The sequence below is a fragment of the Acinonyx jubatus genome, chromosome D1, assembly GCF_027475565.1.
Source record: "Acinonyx jubatus isolate Ajub_Pintada_27869175 chromosome D1, VMU_Ajub_asm_v1.0, whole genome shotgun sequence".
NCBI classification, from domain to species: Eukaryota; Metazoa; Chordata; class Mammalia; order Carnivora; family Felidae; genus Acinonyx; species Acinonyx jubatus.
This window is the reverse complement of record NC_069390.1, coordinates 1,881,414-1,907,668: the sequence shown is the minus strand read 5'-3', so window position 1 is coordinate 1,907,668 and position 26,255 is coordinate 1,881,414. Positions and strand designations below refer to the sequence as shown.

The 26,255-nt window shown below is 65.4% G+C and overlaps 1 protein-coding gene across 4 annotated transcripts in view; it reads right to left on the bottom strand.

Moving 5' to 3' along the window:
* Positions 1-26,255, bottom strand: part of KCNQ1 (potassium voltage-gated channel subfamily Q member 1) — a 318,704-nt gene that overhangs the window by 259,770 nt on the left and 32,679 nt on the right. For all 4 annotated transcript variants that reach the window (XR_008290216.1, XM_053202764.1, XM_053202762.1 and 1 more), the window contains exon 2: positions 14,044-14,134. Coding sequence is in view for 3 of the 4 variants with exons in the window: in XM_053202764.1 (XP_053058739.1) it covers positions 14,044-14,134 (91 nt within the window). In the remaining variant the exon portion in view is untranslated. The remainder of the gene's footprint in view (positions 1-14,043; positions 14,135-26,255) is intronic.

Below are 26,255 nucleotides of genomic sequence, written 5' to 3'. Positions count from 1 at the left end.
AAGTCGCCTGGATATTTGATTAAGTATGTTCAGAATCTAGCTAACAACCTTCCTAGAAAGAGAAGTCCAGGCCCAGACAGCTTGACCAATGAGTTCCACCACGTGCGTAGGGAAGAAATAAAACCAATTCTGCACAAAGTTCTTCTCCCGTATGAAGAGAACACAGCCCAGCTCACTCAACCACGACAGCATCACTCTGGTACCAAATCCGAAATGTTATAAGAAAACTAGAAAATATTCCTCATGAACTAAGCTGCAAAAAAGTTCCTAGCAGGATTAGAGCAAATGAAGTCCAAAAGTATATATAAAGGGTAATAAATACAACACAAACAGTAGGGTTTATCCAGGAACGCAGGCTTAGTTTAACATTCGAAAATCAATCAACGCGATTCGCCGTGAGTACCTCAAGAGATGTAGAAAAAACATTCGGCAAAATTCAACATCCACCTGTGTTAACAAACCTCTCAAGCATCTGTATTAGGAGGGCTATTCTTTGATCTGGCAAAGGAGGTCCACAGACACCTGCCGTAGACATCACACTCGGCGGCGAGGGGCTCAGGGTGCTTCTCCTACCACGAGTGGGAAGGTGAGGGCGCCTGCTCTGCCCGCCTCTGTGAGGCGGCGTGCAGTTGGGCAAGAAAGACAGGCGGGCATCCAGACTGCAAAGCAAGAGCTAAGACAGCCTTTACTTGAAGGCATGATTATCAGTGTAAGAAATCCACAGAACCCACTAAAAAAGCCACTAGAAGAAAGAATCGAATTAGGAAAGATTCAAGACATGAGATACCAAAATTACAGTTTGGAATACCAGCAGCGAATAATCAGAAACCAAACGTAACAAAGAAATACCATAGGCGACAGCATAAAAAATAGGAAATACTTAGGTGTCTGACAAAAGATGCGTAGCACCTTTACTCTGGAAACTACAACACAGCCCAGCAGACATTAAAAATCTAAATAAATGGGGGATGTACAACGTCCAAGGGCCAGAAGAATTGATCTCCGTAGACCCAGCTTCCCCCTGCTGATCTCTGGGTTCAGTACCATCCCAAACAAAATCCCACCAGGCTGCCTTGGAAAAGCTTCTAAAATTTATGTAGAAATGCAAAGGACCGTGGGGCGCATGGGTGGCTCAGTCAGTCGAGCGTCCAACTTCGGCTCAGGCCATGATCTCGCGGTCTGTGAGTTCAAGCCCCGTGTCGGGCTCTGTGCTGACAGCTCGGAGCCTGGAGCCTGCTTCCAATTCTGTGTCTCCCTCTTTCTGCCCCTCCCCCACTCATGCTCTGTCTCTCTCTCTCTCTCTCTCTCTGTCAAAAATAAATAGACATTAAAAAAAATTTTAAAAAAAGAAACGCAAAGGACCTGGGGAAATCAGAGAAACTTGCAAGAGAGGAACAAGGTTGGGTGGTTGTCTTAATTTATTTCAAGCCTTCTTGTAAAGCTACAGTAATCAAGGCACAGACACAGATTTGCTGACCGATGCATTGGGATAAACAGTCCAAAAGTAAGCCCACGTTCTCCTAAGTTGACTTTTCAAAAGGTGTCAGTGGGGTTCGATGGGTCGAGGACAACCTTTTCAACAATCAGCACTGTAGCAACTAGGCACGCACATAACAGATTGTGAATCTCAACCCATGATTTACATGGCACGTGAAAATTAACTCGCGGACCTAAAGACGAGCACTGAAACTACCAGAAGAAAGTAGAGAAGAAAATCTTAGTAATCGTGTGTTTGGGGCAGAGTAAGAGTCCTTAAATACAGAAAGCGTAAAAAAGGAAGAAGCAATAAACCTGACTTCATTAAAATTGAGAACTTTTAGTCTTTAAGAGACACTGTTCCGTAAATGAGAAGGGCGGCCGTAGACGGGGGAGAAATGCTTGTGAGCACAGAGCCTCGTGTCCACGATATACAAAGAGCTTTTACAACGGAGCAACGAGACAAACCCCCGAATCTTAAAACGGAAGATCTGAAAAGATACTTCACCGAAAAGGTCATACGAACGGGAACGGAGATGAGGTCGGCATCCCTAGTCACCGGGGAATAAAGATTAAAACCTGAGCTACCACCGCCCACGCGTGCTGGGTGAAGGAAAAGACAGACCACACCAGGTGGCGGCGGGTCCGTGGCACAGCCAAATGTCCCCACGTGGCCATGGGGCCACGAGCAGAAACCCGCTTGCCAGTGTCTTTGGCACTCGAATGAACACCTACCGTACGATGCGGCCGCTCAGTCCCTAGGTGTTTACCCAAGAAGACAGGAAATACAGGTCCGCGCCACAACCTGGACACGCGTCCCCACCACAGCTCGTGACCGGAAGCCACCTAGATGCTCATTAACGTGCGATCGATCAACAGACGGCGGGACACCCACGTGGCGGAACGCGACGCGGCATCAAGAAGAAAGGGCTCGCGACACACGCGGCCACCTGGACGAGCCTCAGGACAACGGTGCCAAGTAAAAGGAGCCAGGCAGGAGGGCGCGGGCGTAGGCGCCCATTTGAAGAAAGCTCTAGAAAATGCAAACGGGTCGGCACGGATGGAAACCGGCCGTGGGTGCCTCCCGAGTGGGCGGGGGGGGGGGGGACAAGGGGCCTCAAGGGCACAAGGACACTTGGGAGGATCGTGTCTGCTGTCCTGATGGTGGGGACTGTCTCCCCGTGTCTACACGTGTCAAACCCAGCTGCGCGCTTGAGACGCGGCACCTACCACACATCAGGCAGAGCCCGACACGGCTGGCTTCCGTCAGAGGCAGAGGATACAAAGCAGTGGCGTGCTGCCTCGTATAGACCTGTGCCCGCACTGCCACCGCACAGCGAGGTCACCGGCTCGCGACCAGGGCACCTTTGGCGGCACAGACGGCCTTCCTGCCCCTTCCCCGGCACGCCCACCCTGCCACCCCACACCTGCCCACATGGGGAGGCCACTGTGCACCTCATCCACCACGTCCCTTTGGCCCTCGGGACCGAGAACCTTCACGCCACACGTGCCCAACCCCAACGGCCCTTGGGGTCAGAGCTGCCAACGTCACTCGACGTATACATGTGAGAAAACCAAGGCCCAGCAGGGTCAGGTCTCGGGGGGGTCTCGACCCTGACCACCTCCTGCAGGCTCCCTGCCGAGGCCCAGGATCTGGGCACCTCGGAGGGCCACGCCCAATAGCCAGTCTTTCCCAGACCAGCTGTCCCACAGCCCCCTCCCGCTGCCCCTCGCCGTCTGTGTACACAGGGGCCGGCGACGGCCCTTAGGACGGGGGTCTTAGCACTGGGAGCTAGTGCTCCCGGACCCCTAGGAGGAGAGGTGTTTCCCGATGTCCCAGAGCCACCAAATGGTCTCACGGATGTCTTCGTTTCCGAGAAAATCACCTTGAACCTGACACCGAGACGGAGACCACGAGCAGATGAGGGGTGTCTCGGCGCAAGTTCAGGGATCCCAATGGTGGGACCAAGCCCGGCTCCCCGGAGACTGCGGGGCCACCGGCTTCCCTAGCAACTGCCGGGCCCAGGGACCTCACAGGGTAGGCAACACCGAGAAGTGAGTCACGTGCGGACCCCGGCCCGGCCTCCACCGCTGAGGACAGCAGGGCTCGGCCCCGACCCTCCTCGGTGGGTGCAGGGAGGGGGCCGGGAGAAGAGACTCAGGGCAGCCCGAGAAACTAGAAGTAAAAGAAAGAGTCCTGCCCTTCCCCCAGGTCTCCCCGCGAGCCCTGCTCTGAATGCACAAATTATTCTCAGCTCATCGTGCTCGGAAACTGACCAGATCATCGCCCGCCAGGAAAGGGGGCAGGCTGTGCCTCTCAGCACACACTTGACATTCTGTTCTCCCCCAGGCTTCCGCGCTGACAGTTTCTGGATTAAATGTGCAAATGGAACGCGGCCCCGAGGGGTCTCACTCCCTGCCGGCCCGAAGCTCCAGGACTGAGCCTGCTTGTGCACACGTGTGTGTAGTTGTGTGTGCTGTCCCCGTGTGCACGTGTGGGGGGGGGAGGCCTCGGCACGCCTGCCTCTCCATCAGGCACCAGGGCCAGACCAGGCCCGTCCTTCTCGACCGGCTCCCTCGACTGCCCTCGACCCCAACCAAGCTGGGAAAACGGTACCATTGGCCATGGCCGCCCCAGCCTGGCTTTCGGCACAAGGAACTTTTCTCGGTGCAGCGGCGGTGGGTCCGGCGTGGCCTCCCTCGCCCTGGGCTCGGGCTGGGGGTCTGTGCCCCGCAGCCGCCACCCAAGGGGAGGCCTGGACCTTCCCTTCCCAGGTGGCCAGCAGCCACGGCCTGGGGTGCAGAGCATCACCCCCAGCTCCCATGAGCCTGAAGAAGCTCCTCAGAACCTACGGGTGTCATTGGGCCCTCCTGGCCCAGCGGGGGCCGTCCGAGAGCTCGGAGAGAGCTGACAGGTGGTGCTCGGGGCACACCGGACCGGCTCCTGGCCAAGGGCCTTTCCCACCCCGTTCTTAAAAAGGGCTGTCAGAAGCCACCGGCCCTGGGGGTCACCCACGGCCCCCCCCTCTCCACTTGCCCCACCCAACGTGCCCATCACATGACTTTACAGCCGGAAAACAAAGCACACACTAGAGGAGCTGCTACACCCCAACTCCGAGGTCGGGGGAGGCAGGGGGCCGGGGGCGGGGGCGGGGTGAGCGGGCGGCGGCTCCCGACCCCACCGAGCGGCCCTGAGCCCCCTTCTTCCTGCCTGCAAAGACCCACAATCACACACTTCAATGGCTGCACAGCCGGGGCTCTGGTTTTCATTCTGTGTGACCTGGGGAGGCAGAGAACATGATTATAACCCGTCTGAATGCAGTACCCTGGGGCGATCACTCCGACACCTGCACAGGCCCGTGGCCCCCGCCCGGCGACCAGCCACTCGGGCAGCCCGCTCACCCGGGCGGCGACAGCTGGCAAACACGGCCGGCAGCACCGCACCCCACGGCCACGAGGCCCCTCCGGGCTCATCCCATTACCCCGGACGACCTCCCCGGGGCAGCCCCCCGGGAGCCCCCCGCCGAGTGCCAGTGCCAGGCCCGCCTGCGCCCGGCGACACGCTGCCTGTTCAGCCCGGTCCCCGTTATGTTATGTCAGCTGTTGCCCTGTGCTTAAAACAAGGCTCTCCAGCTGGCCGGGGTCAGATGTGAAAACAAGGCCCTCCAGCTACCCCGAGCCGGGGACCCCCACTGAATGTGGCACTTAATGACGAGCGTCTCTCCAGCCCTTGGGCACAGCATAAAGGAAACACCTGTCCCGCGGACGGCACACTCTAATCCCGCTAAATCCCGAATGGGGGAGCCTGCGGGCCCGCGGCGAGGGGCCCCCACCCCAGTGTCTGACTTTTGTCCTGGGCCTCAGGGAGACGCTCGCAACGAGTTTCAGCGGGCCAGGCAGGAGAGAAAACACGGGAGCCGGCCTGGGAGCCCCGGGCAGCCCAGGCCTCCGTCGTGGCTGGCGCCTTTCGGGCCGACCCAAAGTGCCATGTGGGGACCCTCCTCCCGGGGCGGGGGCAGCCGATGGGAGACCCGGGGGCACGCAAACATGCCCCGCCGACGGCCGTCGCCTTCCAGGCAGGCAGGAGGGACTCCTGCGTCCGCCCCGACACCAGAGGCTGAGCTGAGCCCCCCCCACCCGCCCAGAGCGCCCTGCTCGTCCCCGCCACCCCTGCCTGCGCCCCAACCCGGGGCCGCTCCGTCTCCGGTTACCAACCCGGAGCTGAATCAGCACGATTTCTGAAAGCAGGCAAGAAAAGACAGCGGGGTACGGTGGGGAACCTGAGACCACCCAGACGCCTGGCCACTACGGGGGGAGAAGCCTGGAAACCATGCACACGCGTGCACCCCAGGTGCCCGGGGAGGCCGCTCGGCCTGCTGGGCAACCAGCCGGGCCGTCCCCCTACCTGGCTCTTCCCGCCCCGGTGCCCCTGCTCCCGACAGGCGGCCGTCATGTCCGCCCCAGGGGTGACTGGGGCTGGGGGGGGGGGGGTCCGTTCACGGGGCCGACAGCCTCCCAGGGAGGAGGGTCAAGGAGGCCCGCACAGCCCAGGGCGGCCGGGGTGCCGGCCGGGGCTCGCACCAGGGCCCCCAGCACAGATGCCAGCACATGCCTCGCATCACAGAGTTTAACAGCCTGAAAACAGGAAATGCTATGGAGACACACAGCCAGGCCCAGGCCCCGGCGGTTTGTAGAGCAGGGGAGGCCGGCACCGGCCGGGCCCGGCTGGTCTTGGGGCCCCGGGGCCTCCACTTGGCCATCACAGAGTCGCCCCAGGACCTCGGGGATCCGGCACTCGGCAGAAGCCGAGGGCCACCTCCCTTTTCCTTTAGGAGTCCAGTTGGAACCAAGATCGGGGCGGCATCTGGGGGGGACTCGGGGTGCAGGGGCCAGAGGGAACAGGTGCCCCGCTTCGCGGGTGGCCCGGGGGCAGCAGGGGGCGCCCCTGTCCCCACCCAGGCAGAGAGAACCGCGGGCTGAGCAGCCCCGAAGGACCGGGCCGGCCCGGCCGGCCGGGGCCAGGAGCGTGGGCCCAGCTCAGACCCTCCCGCAGGACGGGGCGCGGCGTTCTTCAGGAAAGTTTCGGATGCTTGTGGCAGTTTCGGCCACCTCCCGCCCAGGCCCCCCACCTCGCTGTGAACAGACTCGATCGATAGGACAGTTCCGGCGACAGATAACGGGGCCCGGCGGTGGGCCTCACGGACGGTGTCTTTGTCACAGAAAGCGAGCCACTGACCCTCCAACACAGGGCCCCGGTGTACCGCCGGAAGGTTCCGGTAACAGCTGAGGACTCCTGCTTTCACACGCCTGGGCTGAGTGCAGACCCCTCAAGAGGGAATGTCCCCTCAGGGACAGGAACGCAGCCGGCCCAAACCCTGTAACCCTCACCAGGAGCGGGGTCCTGGGTGGGGCGGAAACTATGTCCCCAGTGGCGGGACAGCCTAGCTGCTGCCCTGGGCCCCTCAAGCCTCGAGCCCTCTGCTTCCTCCTGCTCAGATGTCCTCGGGGGCCGGGGCACTGTCCCCTTTCTGAAGTAGGCACCGGCCCCTCGAAACTCAGGAGGAGGAAGACCACGAACGAATGGCCACCGCGCCCAGTCACGGGGGTCACGACCCGTGACAACCCCACTCGTTCGACAAAATCTGGGACGAGGCATAGAGCCCCGAGTGTGGGGCATGGTCAGGCAGAGCCGGGGCTGAAGCCCAGCAAGCAGGTGTCAAAGCACCAGGGTCTTAGAGGTGGCTCAGGCTACCGAGGGGGTGGGGTATCATTCTCAGGGGTCCCTGACCGCCAGCATGGGGCCCTGGCGAACCGGCCAAGTCCCCTGGAGGGTACTGGTTTCCAATTCTGCGGACATGTACGGGGGCATCAGGGGCTGACCTGGACTGAGGGGCATCTGGGGAGGCCTGCCAGGGCTTCCCTGCCCCACCCGGCACAGGAGAGATGGCCCCCCAGCAGCCTGCCCCCACCAGACGAGCACCGTGCCCATCAGGCCCCTGCTCACGGGCCCTGGGCCCCCGCCCCGCCCGCCATTGTCCCGGCGTCCCTCCACGCTGTCACCCTGGGTCGGCACCTGGGTTTAGGGCACGTGAGCAGGACACTGAGCAGGGCCACGGGCCGCTCCACACCACGGGCCGCGCAGTGGGCACCCCAGGCCGACTGTGTTCACACAGCACGACTCACACCTCTGCCTGCCAGACCCGGGAGAAGAGGTCCCCTGCCCTTCTTCGACAGGCACAGAAACATCCAGAATGCAGTCCGCAGCCGTTCAGGGCTCTTTACATCTATCTCAGTGCTTCTTTCGAAACTAGCAAAGGTCTGGTTTGCCCGTGGAAGTCGGGCCACCCAGGGTCAGCGGACAGCCCCCACCCTGCAGAGGGACAATCTGAACATGTGTGCCAGCAACAGCCCAAGTGTGACCTATCAGGGTACACGTGCACACAGACACGGACACACACGCACTCACACGCACGCGCGCGCACACACACACACACACTCTTTGGGGACTACAGACATGCACACACTCTCATCGGGGATCGAGGGGTCGCCCCTGCCCTGCACTTGGGCACCCACCGCTCTCAGGCAGGGCCCACAGGGTGCAGACGTGAAGCCCGTGTCCTGTCCCTGAGAGCCCACACCTATCTGCTTGCAAGCCCTGCTGGGGAAAGGGGGACATGTGAGCTCAAGGCTGTGAAGCAGGGAGATGCGGTCTGCCCAGGGCACCCTGGGCTCCAGTGGGCGAAGCAGGTGACGCCACGGGGCTAGCAGAAAGGGGCCCCGGAGGCAACTGTGGAGTGGGGCTTTGTCGCATGTGTAGGAGTTCACCAAGCAGAGAGGTGAGGCCTGAGCGGGAAGGGCCCCCCCAGGAGGAGGCTGCCCCGGAGCAAATGAGACCTCGGGGTTTCTTGGTGGAAAACCTTGGCCACAAGCGACTTAGGCTCCGTGAGCTGCGTCCCCTCCGTGCGAGCAAAGGGCACGGCAGAGAGCGTTCGCACAGCGGGCTCCCGACCACTGGAGCCGCCGGCCCAGAAGTTAGCCCAGCCGTCTTCCCTGGCATCTGAAGGGCGTGGAGGGCGGAAGCTGGAAACGCGCAGGTCTGTAGGGGCCGGGGGACCGAGGACAGAACCCGGACCTCGTTCCGAGAAACGGGGACCCACGGACGGCCGTCGAGGGCGCCCACGGTCCCGGGGGGCCTCGCGCTGCAGCTCGCAACGCAAGGCCGGGAGAGCAGGAGGGTGTCGCGCTGTGCCGCGGGGAAACAGGAACCCCAGGGGGGCCAGCCAGCTGGCAGGAGGGCTGGGTCACCGCGGCGGCGGGGCTGAGGGAGCCTCCGGCAGCAAGGGAGGAAGCCGCGAGCGATGACCTCATCCCCCAGGCCTCCGGGCCGCGGCTCACGGGGTTTCTAACCACAGCATCGCGGGACAATCCCCTGGTATGCTCAGCGCCAGAAGGCACGGAACCCGCTGTTTGTGCCGGGCCTTTGAGGGCCTCTCTTTGTGTGCGAGTGAAGAAGACACAAAACTCAAACCCGGCCCCTCACCTGGGCCCAGACTCTCACTGCCCAGGGCGGGGGGCTCTGTCCCCGCAGCAGAGGCAGAAACAAAGGGCCACCGACAGACCGGGGGCCCGTTCACGGTCACGTTCACGGCCGTGCGGCCGCACGGGGACGTGGGCGGACAGCGCGCCTAAGGCGGCGCGGACACGCCCGCGCGCTCACGCGGGCGGACACGCAGGGGCGCCGCACGCTCCGTGCGTGCAACGGGCAGGGCGCGCGCACACGCGTGCCCGCGCCGTGGCGGGAAGGGCCCCTCCCCGGGAAGCGGCCGGCGGGGCTCGGGTCGCACGTGTGCCCGCTCACGGCCCCGGGGCCGGACCCGCAGCGCCGAGATCCCTCCCCAAATGGCTTTTGCAGGCCCTCGAATATGCCTGCTTCAGCAGAACGCTTAATCCCCGGGAGGCCGCCCTGGGGCTTCCTCGCTCCGCCGAGATAACAGCTCGGCCTCCCAACGCCAGGCTTGTGAAAGGGGACGGGGGCAAATGGGCTCCCTGGGAAAGCCCAGCTTCGGGGGGCTTTTTTCCACCGTGTCCGCGGCGCGCGGGTCGCCGGGCCCCTCGCACGGAGCCCACGCTCGGCCCCTCCTGCGCTCTCGCCTGCGGTCTGGCTCCCGCTCGCACTCTGGGCCCCGGCCAGCGGTGCCCGCATTTCGCGGACGACAGCGCCACCTGGTGGCCCGCGGCCCCGCCCTCTGCCCGCCACCACCGCTCAGGCCCACTCCCCCCGCCCGTCAGGGGGCTCTTCCTCGGCCCGGGCCCCGGGGTCAGCTCCGACCTCACCCCTGCCGACTGCCGCCTCCCCAGGAAGTCCCCCTCCCGTCTTCCCGCCCGCAGGGGCCCGGCGGCTGTAGGCTGCGGGGCGGGGGTCCCTGCCTGTCCCAGCCCCCAGTACCTATTGGTCTCCCCTGCCCTTCTCAGGGGGTCCCCTCCCTGGAGAAGCCCTCGGCACCTGTGCGGACACATCCCACCCGGCCCCGCTTCACCGTGCCCCTCCTTCCCGGCCCCGCCAGGGACACAACTCCTATCCGTCCCTGGAGGCTGGGACCGGGCTGCCTCGTTCCCTGGTATATCCCCGGTGCCCGCCACCCCCCGTGGTCAGGGCTCTCCAGTGGCAGCCGGACACAGCCAGCTCAATCCACCCCCCCCCCCCCCCGCCCGAAGCAATCCGGCTCCATTCGGCCACAGAGCCGGGACGTCCTTGGAAACCCAGCAAGGCCACCAGCGGGCTAAGTCTGAAGCTGCCCTGACCACCCCCTCTATTCCACCAGTGGGGGCGGGGGACGGGGGAGGGGGTGCTGAGGCCCAGGACCACACAGCAACTTGCGGGTGTCCTGTGGGGGGGCCTCAAAGGAGGGATGTCCAAATTCTGGGAGCACCGTGCTGGGCATGTGGGAGAGTACCAACACTGGACCCCTGCCCTCAGGCACTACACAATGATGGAAAGCTGCAAACCCACCCGCAGATCCCCTGGCATGCTCAGACTGCTGGGAAAAAGCAGGTGCGCCAGGAGAGAGGAGCAGGGAACCCCCAGGTGGCAGGTTCAGGAAGAGTGACAGCCAGCCTGAGGCCCAAAGCTGGACAAGAAGCCGGTCATGTGGCATGGCAGAGAAATAGCAGGCCAAGAGCAGAGCGTGTGCAAAGGCCCCGAGGCAGCAGTGGGGAGAGTCCGAGGGTCAGCAAACAGCGCACTGGGGTAGAGGGAGAGAGTGATGTAGAGGGAGGGGGAGAGGGCCTGAATGTGTGGCACTTTGGAGGCCCAGACAGAGGGGCCAGGTTTCTCCTGAATGCAACAGGGAGCTTTGGGAACGGTGAGGCTTGTTTTAGAAGGCACTGCCCACCCCAGAGAAGGCTGCGTGCGGAGAGGGCCCCTGCTGGGACACGAGGGTGGCAGGAGGCAGCGGACACGAGAGGGTGGGGGACAAGGGAGGCCGCAGGGGTCTCTGCCTTCAAACGGGTGGAGGGAAGGCGGGACGCAGTGGGAGTGGGCTCTCCGCTTGGGGGCAGGGCGGCTGCTCGCTGACACACCCGACCTGGGGCCCGCAGGAAGGAGTACCCACAAGCCTCCCCCTTCCCAGCCCCTGCTGAGCCCCCGTCCGCAGCCGGGGCATTGCGCATGCAGTTCACACAACGGCCACCAGGTGGCACGCGGGCCTCAAAGATGCTGTGACTGAGGGCGGGCAGGCAGAGGAGATGCCCAGGAGAAATGGAGATGGGGGCGGGGGGCTGCCGGGATGCGGGGGTGGGGGGCAGGTGGGATTCTGGAGGGGCTGTTGGGATGCTGGGGGGCAGCCGAGATGGTGGGGGGCAGCCGGGATGCTGGGGGGCAGCTGGGATGCTGGGGGGCAGCCGGGATGCTGGGGGGGCAGGTGGGATTCTGGAGGGGCTGCTGGGGGGACAGGTGGGATTCTGGAGGGGCTGCTGAGAAGGCAGCCCCGTGCCATGGAATGAACTATGTGCTCTGAACGGGACAAGCCTTGTCTGGCAGGGAGGTGTTCCTGGGCAAGAGGAGAGTGGAGGCCAGACCACACAGGGCCTGAGGCTGCCAGGGGCTGCCCCCACCCTGGGGCCGTCGTCCGTGGGTCTGGTTTCCACGGACAGCACAGGGCCTGGGGTCCCAGCGACACATCGGGGTGCCGGCCATGACTGCCAGGGTCCCGGTCGGCAGGGCCTGGCAGCTTCGGCAGCCTCCGTCCTGTCCCCCCGCCCCCCCCCCCCCCCAGCTGCACCTGGAGGCCCTGCCTGAGCTCTCAAGGACGGGGCAAGTCACCACCTGAACTCAGGGCCCCCAGTTCACACAGCCCTCTGCGTGCAGGGACACCCGGCATGCCTTCCGCCCACCCAGACTCCAGATGTCATTGGGGCCTCTCAAAACCCAAGAGCCAAGCTCTCGGTACCAGAGTGACCACCCCAAGCCACTCGGGGGGCTTCATGGGCCAAACTGTTTGCCCCCCAAGTTCACATGTGGGAGCCCCAACCCCCAAGCACCTTGGAATGTGACTACATTTGGAGATGGGCTCGTTAAGGAGACAATTGGGTAAACTGAGGTAACTGGGATGAGGCCCTGGTCCTGTAAGGTCAGTGTCCTTGTAAGAAGAGACGCCAGAGAGCCCCCACCCCCCGTGTGAGGACACAGAGAGGGCACGCTTGCAAGGGGGAAGGGCGTCCTCGCTGAACGGACCATCCCGGCCCCTGATCTCCGACTTCCGGGCTCCGGGCCGTGGGGGATAAATGCTGTTTAAGCCACACGTCTGGGTGACTTTGCTGCGGCCGCCCCAGGACACTCGGACGTGCTCCGTGCGGCCCAGGACTCATCATGTGATACCCTCAAACAGAGACATGTCCCACGCTCCCCGCTTTTCCCCAGCTGCTGGCCCCTGGGACCTGAGGCCACCCAGCGGGAAGGACAGTCCCCACCCTGGGAAGCAGGTGCAGGTGAGAAGCATCACCCACGTCTCACCTGCAGAGGAGGTGGACCCCCTCCCCGTACCGGGGCCACTGGCGCAGGGCTTCGGGGACATTCCTTGCCAGGACAGTGGCGGCTGACACACTGACCGGGTGCAGGAGGAACCTTCTCCGGGCCGCAGCCCCCAGGGCCTCGGCACGGGCCAGGCCGGCACCTTCGGCTGCTCCCGTGGGCGCCCAGGACCGGGGGAGAGTTCTGTCACCCAAAGGCTGTCAGCGTCACCATCCTGCTTTTGGACGGTGAGCACGTCCCTGCTTTCACACGAGAAAGCGTAGCCTATCAGGACGATGAAAGCGATATGCTGGGCCAGCGAGTGGTTCCACGGTGCGACCATCTCCACGGACGCGGGAGAGAGCTGCCCGCAGTCAACACCCTCACGTCAGACTCGGAGAATGCCGCCGGTCAAGAGAAGACCCACTGCCCGCCAGCCCGAGGCCGGCACCCTTCCTCACGAGAAGCCCCGGGAGCGCGCCCAGCCCGCAAGGCCGGGGGCCCGGCAGCCGCGACGGCCACCACGCCGACCCCCGCTGGGCCCCGCGAGCCACACACGCCTCTGCCGGCCGCGACCCCACGTCCAGACAGAGCCACCAACGGCTTTCATACGTACAAGGGGGCCGCGAGCGAGCGCGACCTCCAGAAAACACGGAGGAGGCGGCAGCTGTGGCCTGCGCGGTCCGAGCACCCATCTGTGACAGTAGCCGACAATGACCACTGTTGCCGTCACCAGGGACAGCCGTCACCGCCGCGGTCGGAAGCCCCCATCGCGAACCTGTGCGCCTGGCAGACGGGTGCGCGACGGTCGTGGACGGGAGACCTCACCAGACCAGACCGAGGGCAGTCTCCCCACGCTCGTCCCCCAGCTGCCCCCAGACTTCTCCGAATGCTAGGCAGCTGGGCGGCAGAGGTCGCTGGGAAGACCACACGAGCGAGGACGGTCTGCCGCGCGGACGCTACGTCGTGAGATAGGACAGACCTCGGCACACAGTCACGGAAGCTGCGCGGCCCTGGGGGAGAAGTCGGACCAGGGGGACGGAGCAGCAGAGCCTCCACGAGGGTCTACGCGCCCCCGGGCTCTGGTTTACCATGAAAACGGCACCTCGAGGCAGGGCGAGAAGATGCAGGTCTGTGGACGGGGCCAAGCAGGCGGCCAGAGGCGCGGCGTGGGGCGAGACCCCCACGGGGTCGGCGTACCGGCCTCGACCCAGGTCAGGAGTCACCCCCCCCCCCCCCAGGCCACCGGGCAGGCTTGGCGAGCCGTGCGGACAGGTCCTCCTGTCCTCCTTTTCCAGTGCAGCTCGGAGCCCCCTCCTCCAGGAAGCCCTCCCAGACCACCAGTCCCAGCCTGACGGCGGTCTTCCCGGCAAGTGTGGGGGTCTCTACGCCTCCGGTCCCCGGCTGCTGGCCGGCAGGGTGGGAGGGACATCAGTCCGGGGTCACCGTGCGGGCGGGAGAGGCCCAGAGCAGCTCACTCCATGCCATGGCCCGCTCGCCTGGCAGAACAGAGCCCCGGCGGCTGGGGCAGCGGTCCAGCCCCTCGCGTGGCTACGTACCATCCAGAAGAGGGTCCCTGTGGCCAGGGCGACGTACTGCTCGATGGTGGACAGCACGCTGAAGATGAGGCAGACCAGGACGATGAGGAAGCTGCAGGGCGGGAAGACACGGCGGTCAGCTCCGCGGCCAGCCCGCCCGCTCCCTCCCCCCCAGACACAAGCCCAGGCCTGGGGATGGAGGCTGCCCACCACCCCCCGCCCAGTGGGGCCACGCCCCTTCCCTCCCCCCATCTCAGAACTCCAAGTGCCACCCAGCCCGAGGCCCACCGGCCGGGGACCAGGCGCACGGAGCGGGGCGCGGTCAGCCAGCCGTAAAGGACGAGGCCCAGGCCCCCGCTACAGCGGGACAGACCCCGAAACACGGGCGTCGAGAAGCCACGCTTACAGACCACGTGTCGCGTGACTCCGTTTATGTGAAGCGTCCACCATGGGAGGCCCACGGGCACGGAAGGACGACTGGGGCCAAGTCCCATCTGTGCACGGACCCCGCCGGCCCCCAGGAGGGGACGTCAGGAGGGGTTCACCCCCGAGCTCCTGGGCAGAGGTCACGGGGAGGCCCCTGTGCAGACAGAGCTGCGGTGGAGACTGGCCCGGGGGGTGGGAGCCCGCCTGAGGAGCTCCTCCTGGGATGGCCACCGGGGGTTCTCCACCGAGGGCGGGGGGACGGGGGACGCCCCCCCAAGTGTCGTGCTTCCCCAGCCCCGCTGCGTCCTGAAGGCTAAACGGTCAGTCAGGTGTCGTGACACACACAGTGTGCTTCGTGTCTACTCTGTCCTGTCCCGGGTGGGCCTGCGGGCCCCAGAGACGCTGAGGTGGGGTCCCTGCCCTCGGGGGGGCTCGGGACCTCCTGCCTCCACGGGGCTGAGACCACGGCTCCGGCCCAGTCCGCCGCCTATGCATCCCGAGAGCTGGGACACGAGGACCAGGAAGAGATGGATCTGACCCGTTTTCTGGGTCAGGGTGCAGGAGCAGGGCGGGGTGCAGAAGAGGCGCCGGCCCCCCGAGGCCACGTCGGCCCCAAGGGACAGTGCCCTGCTTGTGCCGCTGGCCAGGGGCCGGGACCGCAAGCACCAGGGACGTCCTGAATCTTATCGGTCATCATCCCTGTACCTGCGGCGGCCAGGTGCCCTGGGAACACGGAAGAATGTGGGAGGCCTGCCAGGGCCGCCGTCCAAGACAGCGGGAGGGCACTCCAGGGCGCGGGGGCAGGACGCAGGCGGGGAGCTGAGTCGGGGGTGTGCCCAGACTCCCGGGAGGCGCTGTGAACCCCCGGCGAGGTCTCTCCAGCCCACCCCGAGGCACCTTTCCACCCTGGGATGCTTCCGGTGAAGGTCAGAATCATTCACGCAGACCACACTCGTGCAGAAAGCACGGGCTGTTCCCGGAGCCCTCGGAGCCCCAACACCAAAGAGCGTGGCCGTCGGGCTTACCCTGGGGTCTAAGCTAGAATTCGGGGAGGCTGAAACATAGCGGTGGATCACAGAGAGCCGAGCACGGGCGCCGGGGCTGGGGGGGGGCATGGGGGTCCATGTTTCACAGGGACAGAGTTTCTGTTTGGGAAGACAGAAAGTTCTGGAGACGGAATGTGCTTCATGTCCCTGAGCTGTGTACCTGACACGGTTAAGATGATAAATTTTGTGTGTATTTTACAATTTTCAAAAAGGAAAGGGAATGACATTCGTGGGTAGCAGCTGACGGAGGGAGCCTAACAAAGGCTGGTGGTGAGGCATGACAGGGGTCCGGACCCCCCCCCCCCCCCGCCGGCCGGGCTAGGACAGCACCTTCCAGGCAGATAAACCAAGGGCTCGTCAAGGGACCTCAAGCCCGGGGCCAGACAGGGTTTTGAACGTGTGATTCAACAGATTAGGTGCTGACGTTTTAAACCCCAAATCGTACCAGAGAGGCTTCAGTTTGTATAAAAGTCGCCCTGGAAGGTTCCAAAGACCCCGGAACACACGAGGGCAGGTGCCCTGCCGTGGAGCCGATGAGCTCAGCGCCCCGGACCACGACACCCACCCGACATCGGACTCCCACGGCGGCGGCCTCCGGTCCTGCATGGCTGTGCCCCGGGTCCCCTTGCGGGCCCAGCCCTTGCGTGGCACTGTTCCCTCTAAACCCCGCGCGGAAGGTGACCGTCATCCCACGTGAGGAGGCGGGGCCTTGGGGCGCGGTTCAACGGGCCCTCCAAGGGCTTCCAGGCTGTGGAGCTGGCCCTCCGTCCCAGACGCCCTGGATATCCCAGAGGGGAGTCACAGCCACTGATGGGACCCCCGAGGCTATAAGCCAGCAGGAGCACGTCAAAGGCCACAGCGACCATGAGCCCAAGCTGGCCGACCCCAGGATCCCCCCAGCCCCGGCTTCAGGCCAAGACTGAACCCCCCACTGGGGCATATGGCAGCCACAGACCCCGGGGCAGGAATGCCACATTGTGCGTGGACGCAGCTCAGCCCTGGTGGGGGCTCACCCTGAGCAGGGAGGGGTGGGGTGAGGGGGGCCGTATCCTTTCCCGGCTTCTGGGGCCCCAGGCATCGCCCTGGGCTGGTGGCTGTGCGGTCACGTGGCCCCTGCTGTTAGTTTCTCGTGCATGGGGACGCCCGTCACCGCGTGCAGGGCCCGCCCAGGCACGCGGGATGGCCACGGCCTCTCAGGACACTGAGCTCCGTCCCACCTGCAAAGGTGCTTCTGCGTGAGGTCTCATCCTTATGCTCCAAGGGACCGGACATCTGTGGGGGCCCCCAGCTCGGCCCCTGCACTCGTAATGGCCGTTTGCCAAGCCAACAAGTTACTCGTGACGATAGTAACTACGGAAACCTCCGTGAGTTTCTAAAAACTGGCATTAGTACTGGATACAAACGTTGGTGGCGGTTTTTAAAACATAATTCGAAATACGTCCTTTTCGTCTTTTCCTTTTTTGTTACCGAACTGCGCCCGCGAAGGCCCTCTCTCCACGTGAGGTCACGTTCTCGGGTCCCGGGTCGGGACGTGGACACGTCTCCTCGGGGTCCCCCTCGGGCACACTGCACCGTACGACCCCCTCAGGTCCGGGAGACAAATGAGCAGGAGGGGCAGAGGACAGCCCCCAGGGGAGACCGAGTCCCTCCCTCCTGCCCAGCCCCCCAGGGACACCTGGGCAGCCCCGCCTGTGTCCCCCCCCCCCCCGGCTGCCACACCCCAACGTGCACCAGCACGCAGCCACGCCTCCCCGCACCCCCACACGGCCCCGACCTGCCACCAGGGACTGTCCGGAGGCTCGTCTCCTTAAAAGGTTTGCCCCGGGGACTCGACCCACAACCCCAAGGACCACACGACAGGCGGCTGGGCCCGCGGAGGTGTGGCTCCTGGGTCATCGTCTCCCCAAAGGCCACACTGCACAGACTCCAGACCGCCAGGCAAGAAGCTTACCAGAAGATTAAAACCTGTGTCCCCATCGCTGGGGACCCCAGACACATGGACCCTCCCGCCTCGTGTTCCAGCCGGGCCCTCACAGGGCGCCTATGCACACGGCACCGGCCCCGGGGTCACCGCGGCCAGAACCCGCAGCCCAGCCCCCGCCGGTCTCCCCAACTCAGCGGTTCAGTCCCCACTGGGGAGCCGGGGGCCCTGGGGAGATGCAAGCCTGCCAGCTCCCTCCCAACTGAAGACCCTCCAGATGAAGCCTGAACTCCAGGCCCATCTTCCTGGGTCACCCCCTGCCCCACAGGCCTGAGCTCCCCTGCAGGGAGGCCTCCAGACACCCCCACCGGGCCCGTGGCCCCTGCCGCACCCCCATCACAGCAATGACCGCCCCCTGCCTCCTCAGGTGGGGCCCCATCTGAAGGCCCAGCGCGAGGCCTGGTACACAAACGTCTGTTGAACCGACCGAACGCAGCTTTAGGTTCAGGTCAGGGGCTCAGTGAACAGAATTCTCAGGGCCGCCTCCTCCACGCAGGCCTCCAGGGTGTGTCAAGACGTGAGATCCTCGTGCTCCATTCCGTCCCTCCTTGCCCCACCCCCACAGGCTCAGCAGGGCCCTACAGGGCCCCCGGTGGACCAGGGTGCCACACGGAGGCAGCTCTCCACACACCCAGCCTGCATGTCAACGGTGCCAGGCACAGAGGGGCCTGGGGTGGGCAGGGGGTGGCTCTGGCATGAGCCCGGAGCAGGCAGGGCCGCCCCAGCTGCTGGGCGCACACGTGGGCAGGAGGCGCGGGGCAAGGGTCCCGAGGCGGCAGGGAGGGCCGCACCCGGGGACCACAGGAGACACCAGGCCAGCCCAGCACCCATGCTGCCAGCCTCCCGGCCTTCTCAGAGCCGGACGAGGCACTGCCCCGTGCCCGCTATTCCTGGTGCCCGCGGAGGCTCGGCAAAGCCACCACGCAGGCAGTGGCAGGCTGGGGTTCGGCCCGCACCCTCTCCTCCCGGCCTCTCCCCGAAACAGGGATGTCACAGGCACACGGGGACACCTGGAGCCCAGGGATGGGGTTGCGCTCTTCTGGGAAGGCCCATGACAGCTCCGTGCCACAAGGACAGAGAATCTGTCCCCCTTGAGATGGGGGGACAGAGAGGGGCTACTCACCCCGCTGGCCCCGCTCAGAACCCCGACCACCAGGTACAGAAACGGGGCTTCCTGGCCGGAGGCACTTCAGGCCTATCTTGGCCGACCCCCAGACACGCCGCTGCACCCCCGGAGGTGGTGACGGTGGGAGACCCAGCTGCCCCCACACCGGCCGTGTGTCTGGATGGCCCCGCGGGGCCGTGAGGACCCCAGCCGACGGCTGTGCTCATGTCCCTTCGCTGCCCACACCCACCGCAGCACAGAGACCTCGAGTGTGCGAGGGGGGCATGGGGTCTCCCACTGTCACCCCGTGAAGGGCCACGCCGACTGGCGGTGGCTTGGGGGCAGAGACTCTGGCTGTGAACTTAACCGTGCCACCCAAGCTGTCATCCCAAAGCCTTCGGGGGGCCCTAGAGGGGCTGCTCAGGGGTCTCCCCAGTGTGCGTGCGTGTGTGCACGCGTGACTCGGAGGCACGTACACGACCAGGGCACAGGGCAGGCATGTCCCAACATCGGGCCGCGGGTGACTGAGCTGGGAGCCTCCGGCCCCGGGCCGGCGCCCATCAGACAACAGGGACACCCACCCACGGAGCTGAGACCCACATCCTCTCCCCTGTCAGGCCCCCCCAGCAGCCCCCCAAGTGCCCGGTGGGTCTGAGGCCCCAGCACGGAGGGCAGGCAGCCATGAGCTGCATAAAGCCTGCTTCCTCCTGTCTACTCCAGTCCTCACGGGAAGCCTGAGAAGCAGGGCTATCTCTCATCACAGGAGGAGGGAAGCTCAGAGAGGGCGAGAAATGGCCCACAGTCACACAGCATCAAAGCCAGCGAGAACAGGGCTCCAGCACAGGCCTCCTTCCACCCAGCCTCAGGGGTCAGCCAGCGGTGGGAACCCCAGGCCCTCCTCAGTCCACCTTCCGGGAGCTGCATGTGGCCCGGGCAGAGGGAGGACAGACCCCGGATGGTAAGTCACAGCCGTCGCCGCAGCCACACCGGGCACACGGCACGGGGAAGGTGGGGAGCTGGGAGGCACTCAGCCCTGGACACCCACCTGAGGCAGCCACCCGTGGGGCGGGAGGGCCGTCCGGGGCCCAGGGAGGCACAGGCACTGAGCCTGGCCGGCCTGTGATGGAAACCCCTCTTTAAACCTTGTTTTTTTTTTTTTAACTGTGTATTCATTTTTGAAACAGAGAGACAGAGCACGAGCGGGGGAGGGGCAGAGAGTGAGGGAGACACAGAATCCAAAGCGGGCTCCAGGCTCCGAGCTGTCAGCACAGAGCCCCACACGGGGCTCGAACCCACAAACCGCGAGATCACGACCCGAGCGGAAGTCAGACGCTTAACCGACTGAGCCCCCCAGGTGCCCTGATAAGAAGCCCCTCTCAGCACCTGTTTAGAAGGTGTGGGGAGAGTAACCCAACCGAGCTCACCCCCAGCGGCTGCGTGTGCTCCCATGAGCTCACTCACCATCTTCCCCAGGGAGGGGTCCCATCCTGGACTCACCTGTGCCCACCCTGCACCCCAGCCACCCCCTGTCTCGGGAGGTCCTCGGCCTGGGGACGGCCAGCCCCTGCAGGCCTCCGGGGCAGGGGGGACCTCCCCTCTTCCCATCTGGGGCGAGAAGGGCAATGGGGGGGCGCTGGCCTGGGGCAGCGTGTGGACGATGGCACCCCAGAGCAAGCACGTAAAGGGCCCTGCCCTCCTTCCAGCAGTCGAGGCCGTGCCCAGGACTCCCAGGATGCCTCAGCCCAGGTTCAAGAAAGAGAAAGGTGGGGCAGAAGGAGGGACGTTGATCCTAGAGCTTCGGACAGCCAGGTCAACACGACCCCACCATTGCCAGGAGGGCATGGGATTCCCAGGCTCCTTCCTGCTGGGGAAGTCCCTCCTTGTGTCCAGCCTAAGTCTTTCTTGCTGTAGTTTAGTTTCCAGATGAAGGAACCTCCAACCCCACTGTGGAGGCTTTGGTCCCACTCCAGGGGACACGAGGGGCCCATGGAAACAGCCATGTGTGACCTGAGCCTCAGTTTCCCCACTGGGAAGTAGGGAAGGGACGCATCAAGGATGCCCCCTGCACATACTCAGTAAAGGGTTTCCTGGGCCATGACTGCCATCAGATTGACCTGTACCCTGTCGGCCTGAGCCCCAGGAGCCGGGACCGCGGGGGTGCAGGGGGGTGCTGCCCGGCCTCACCAGGGAGTCAAGAAGCACCAGCAGACCCTGAAGGGGAAGGAGGCTTTCCCAGGTGTCACCAAGGGGCCGGGGCACTGCCCTCCTTTCGCATCAGCTGGCTGGGCACACACCCCCCGGGGGGCAGGGACCTCACGGGACTTGACATGAGCAGGTGGGGCTTCCTTCCAGCCGGGCACCCCTTTCTCCCTGAAACCCCTCCCTCTCTCATCCCCCTTGGAAGGGGTGATCGGGGAGGGCTTCTCCGAGGCAGGGACCTGGTCCTGGCAGGGGTAGGGAGCGGCAGGTGCCAGGCCAGAGGAGAGCACGACCCCCAGGGAGACAGCAAAGAATCCAGGAAGCGGCCCCAGAATTCGCTGTCTCTTCCGAAACAGATGCCTGCGGACCCCTGAACCCGACAGGGGGGCCTCGGGCCGGGGCACCTGGGCCACGCCCTGGGGAGCGGTCCCAGACCACCAGGGCTCTGTGGCTCCGAGGAGCTGCCCAGCACTTTGAGGAGAGGGCGGGTGGATGCCCTCACTGCCAGGTCCTGTCTGCAGCTGGCACCACTGCCCGCCCCTCAGAAGGGCCCTGCCTTCCCGCCTGGGCCCGTGCAGTCCAGGAACCTCTCCAGGCCGAGGCCCTCATGGGTCATGTGGACACCAGAGGGTGACCCGGCAGGGGGCAGCAGCCTACGGTCACTGACGAGAAGGACAGCGGTAAGAGCCGGGGGGTTCCTGTGCGGCCGACCCGGCTCCATCAACAACACCAGAGTGTTTCCTGGACCCCCGACTGAGGCAGCGAGTTAGGTATTAGGACGCCCATCTCTCAGGCAGGAAAACAGAGGCTTAGAAATGCCGAAGCCTGGGGGCGCCTGGGTGGCGCAGTCGGTTAAGCGTCCGACTTCAGCCGGGTCACGATCTCGCGGTCCGTGAGTTCGAGCCCCGCGTCAGGCTCTGGGCTGATGGCTCGGAGCCTGGAGCCTGTTTCCGATTCTGTGTCTCCCTCTCTCTCTGCCCCTCCCCCGTTCATGCTCTGTCTCTCTAAAAAAAAAAAGAAATGCTGAAGCCTGGGGTTCCCCCAAAAGGAGCAAAGGCAGTGTGGGGGAGGGGGTAGCCCCGCGCTCCCTCTGGGGCCGTGGCTCCGTCCTGTGAAAGGCCTGAACATGGGGTCTGGGAGAGAATCCCAGCGGGCCCTACTTCTCTAGAGGAGAAATCAGGCCCAGCAAGGTCAGGCCAGCCCAGACCACACGGCGAAATCCCTTCATGGGGAACGGCCCAGGGGCCCCTCTCCGTAGAGGGGCACCATGTGCCGGGGATGGGCCAGCTCACCGCCCACGGGGCCGGAACGACCCCGTCATGCTTCACCCTCCAGCCCTGGCCTCCCAGCCCAGACCCCAGTAGTCCAAGGGCAGCTCTTGAGGGGTCACCCATACTGTCCTCGGGGCCAAGCCCCCCCCTCCTTCCCCGCCCTCCCCAAAGCCCTGACCCTGTGTCTTAGAGACAGAGGTCCTCCGAGAGGCCAGAAAGCCCTCGTGGCCAGCCTGTAACCCAAGGTGGGGCCCACCCAACCCCTGGGCTGGCCCACCCGATCCCTCGAGGCCAGAGACGGCCAGCTGCGTGACCCCCACCCCCCCCACCCCACAGACACGGGATTCCCACACGCCCACTGGCCTCAGCGCACACCCCACCCGCACCCCCTTTGGGGTCCCCCTAATCCCAGTCGGCTGGCACTGGGGAGGCCCTGGCCCGGTGAGCAGGGTCCCCGGGAGTCCTCCTGTCCTGTGGGACCTGCCCGCGGCCCAGGTTCCCCGGACAGGATGGGACGCTGACTCCTCAGAAGGCCCGGGGGTGGGCAGGGCCAGGGCGACCCCACTTCAGGGAGGGAGCAGGGTGAGGGCCCTGGAGCCCGGCCACAGCCTCCTCCTTCTCGAGAGGCCCCCAGGGGGGCCCGTCCCCTGCACCTGCAGAGCAGGAAAGCCTCTGCTGACAAAACAAGACAGGACTGCCCATGGGGAGCGGGAGCCCGGCCCACACAGCCCGGGGCGGGCCTCCTGAATGGGGCCCTTCACCCGGGCCTCCCCGGGCCGGTCCTGCCCCCACATGAAGCTCTCAGCCGGGCACAGCGCCTCGCCAGCCTGCCGCTGTGGTGTGGGAGGTGCCAGGGAGGAACGGGCCGGACCCCAGAGGGCACCCCGGGGGACCCGGGCATGGCCCAGCCCCAGGCCCCGGGAGAGAGACCGGTCGGGCAAGGCTGCACGCGAGCTCTCCTACAGAGCGCCCAGAAGCCTGTGGGAGGCAGGGATGAAGGGGGTGAGGTAGGCATGGAGGGGTGAGGCAAGGATGTGGGGTGATTTCAGCAGGAAGGTGGTGGGGTGGGGGGAGACCGGGAAGTTGATGGGGTGAGGCAGGGATGTGTGTGGAGGGGAGGCAGGGATGCAGGGGGAGGGGGGGGCGCGAGGCAGGGACGCGTGGTAGGGGGGAAGCAGGGATTCAGGGGCAGGGAGGTTGGGGGTGGGAGACAGACGGGGTTTCCCTGACTGCCCATCATGGGGACCTCCCTGCTGCGGACACATCTGCCCGGCCGGCGTCCGCACCCCCGGCCAAGGCACAGTGGGAACAGGTGGTCACCGAGGACCGCGGGCCCCCTGACCGACAGCCACGGTCCTGAGCCCACCCCGTGCCCTCCCCAGCACAGGGCCCCAGCCCATCGCTCGGGGGATGGCGTCCACACCGCATCCGAGGGTCCGGGGCGCGCCGTTCACAGAGCCCACCCCCCGCCTGTCGTGGGCCCAGCCCGGCCCTCCAGGCTGGCCCCAGGGGACGCTGCAGCAGGCGGGCCTGGAGGGTGAGCGCGTGCCCGGGGCCCTGGGCACGGCAGGGGCAGGGGGGCGGCACGGCCGGCCGCACCTCCGGCCCCTCAGCTGCTCCTGTCCCGGGGGCAGGGGCCCCGCGTGGGCTCAGCAAGGGGGACATGAGTCCCGTGTCACCCGGCAACCACCCAGGGCCCAGCCGTGAGGGGCAAGGGGGAGGCGCGCGGCAGGGTGCCTCCCGCCGCCTCCCCGGACGAGATGCGGTCTCGCCCTCCGGAGCCGGCCTCGCGGGGGGTGTGCCCTCCGGGCAGTGCCCGCTTCCTCTTTGTCCAGCTGGCCTCAGACTTCCTCCCGCCCCCGCCCCCACCCCACCAGTGAGCGCACGGCGCCGGGCTCCTGGGCGTCAGAAGGGACCCATGCGGACGGGGACCCGCGCCCCGCACGTGGTCAAGGTGCCCCCGTGCCCCGTGGGCCGGGCATCGTGGCGCTGTCCACCGGGTCCCGCCCTCGCCGAGGTGGGAGCCGCTCCCAGCAGGGAGGGAGGAGACAGCCAGCTGTGCAGCGGGCGGGTCGGGGGCCTTGGCATTCCTCTGTCACCGCCGGGCGTGGGTTACTCAACGCCGGATGCAAACAGCAGCTTTATTTCTGTGTCAGCATCCCCGGCCCCCGGAAAGAGCCCGCTGGCCAAGGCTGGGGGACAAGAGACACGTTCCTCCGTCGCCCTCCCCAGCCACCGGCCACGGAGGGCAAGTCCCCAGGCCGAGGAGTGAGTGGGACTTGGCTGAGCCAGGTCCCTGCCACGTGGAGGCTGACCACGGAGGACACCCGGGCCCGCAAGGCCACTCTGGTCCCTCTGGAGTTTCAGGGGCAGGAATCCGCTGGTGCCAGCCGGCGCCCCCAGGAAGCCCTCCTGTGGTTCCCCAGGGGCTCAACACAAACGCACCCTCCTTGTCCTGCCTGCACGGCCCGGCGGGGCCTCCCGCCCTCCCCGCCCCGATCCTGGCCCCGACGGAAAGCCCGGTCTGCGCACCTGGCACCAGGCCAGCTTCCAGGAGTGAGGCAGGCTTGGGAAAAGAGACAATAACCTAGAAAACACATCTACAAATCAAAAGGAACAGTGACAGCCACCCCAAGGAGACAGAAAGGGGCCGTCACAGTGACGGGGCTGGGGGGCGGGGGGGGCACTGCTCTAGGAGCTGGGGACATGCAGCTAGGCCTGGGAGAGGACTGTCACGCAAAGGCCCTGAGGCAAAGTTTGGAAGGCCTGAGGCCAGAACAGGAGGGTCAGGGAAGGCCCGGGAGGGCCACCTGTGACAGGGGCTCAGGGGAAGGCCTGGCTCAGGAGTGGAAGAGGCACCGAGCTGTGCCAGGCCTCCCAGGATCAGTGGGCACAGGCTCTGGGCGGGCATTAGCTATTTACCAGCTGAGCAACTGGCCGGGGCCCCAGAGAGCCTGACTGGAAGGATGGGGGGGAGGGTGGGGTGGCGGCAGCCGTGCTCTCTCTCTTGTGCAGCAACCGGAAGCAGGGGGAAAACGCAGGAGCCCCTGAACACCAGGGAACAGGCCGGGACACGTTCAGACAGACGCGGTGGGAGTTGCTCACCTCTGCGGGCATGCCCCAAACGGGGCCGCCCCCCGACAGCCCCTCTTCCCTCTCAATCCGGGGACTGTCTCCTGGCCGTGGCCGAGGAGGGAGCAAAGCAGAGGAAGGGAAGAGCCAGCTGGGACGGAGCACCGACGTGGGCACCGGAGATGCCCACAGCTGGCTCCCACCTCTCCGCAGCCGCCCGGAGCACGGCCGCTTCCTGCCCGCCGCCCAGAATAGCCTGCACATCCTCTGAGCCGCCGGCCCAGACCTCAGCCCGCCGCTGCCCTGCCTCCCCCGACCTCTGCCCGTGGACAGACTTCTCCCCGGGACACTGAGCACGCCCCACGCTGCGCCGACCAGCCTTCCAGAAACCCGTCACAACAGAGCAGAGAGCCCCTGCAGGCCTCGGATGCGGGGGGGGGGGGGGGGGGGCAGGGCTTGGCAGGTATGGGGTATGGCATCCCGTCTGCCCCACAGCCACCTCTCACGACATGTTGCAGGACGTCAAAGCCTGAAATTCTCTGTCTCGTGAATCAGCAGATAAAAACCATTAGATGTCTGCTGTTCCCTAATCTGTGCCGTGTGCCACACTCCTTCCTCATCACGCAGACCGGCTCTTTCCCCAGGGGCCCCCGTGACAGGGCGGGTGTTGCAGTGATCTGGAAGCTTCGATTTCACCCTGAGCAACACCTCCTCCGGGAAGCCTTCCTGGACTGTTCAGGCAAGTGCCTCACACAAACCACACGCAAGTACCCGGTGATGCACACCTGCCTGCTCAGCTGCAGCGTTGTTTCTCTGCTTGGTGTGATCCTGTGACTGAGATGCTCCCCTCCCAGCGCCCACGGGGGCAGGGACAGGGTCTGCGGGCCCGGCCCAGTCCCCACGTCCTGGGGCACACTGGTGCGGAGGCGGCATGAATTAAACATTCAGGCCCGGTGAGCCAGGAGAAAAGCAGCGTTAATCTGACAGCTCCTGCCTGTCCCTCCTGTCCAGTGCGCTGCTGTCACAGAAGCCAGGGCGGTCACCGAGGTCATCACAGGTTGGGGGGACAGCGGGGGATGGGGCAGGGGCAGAACTCAGAAGGGCTGTGTCCCCCACAGCTTCTGCTCCAAGGG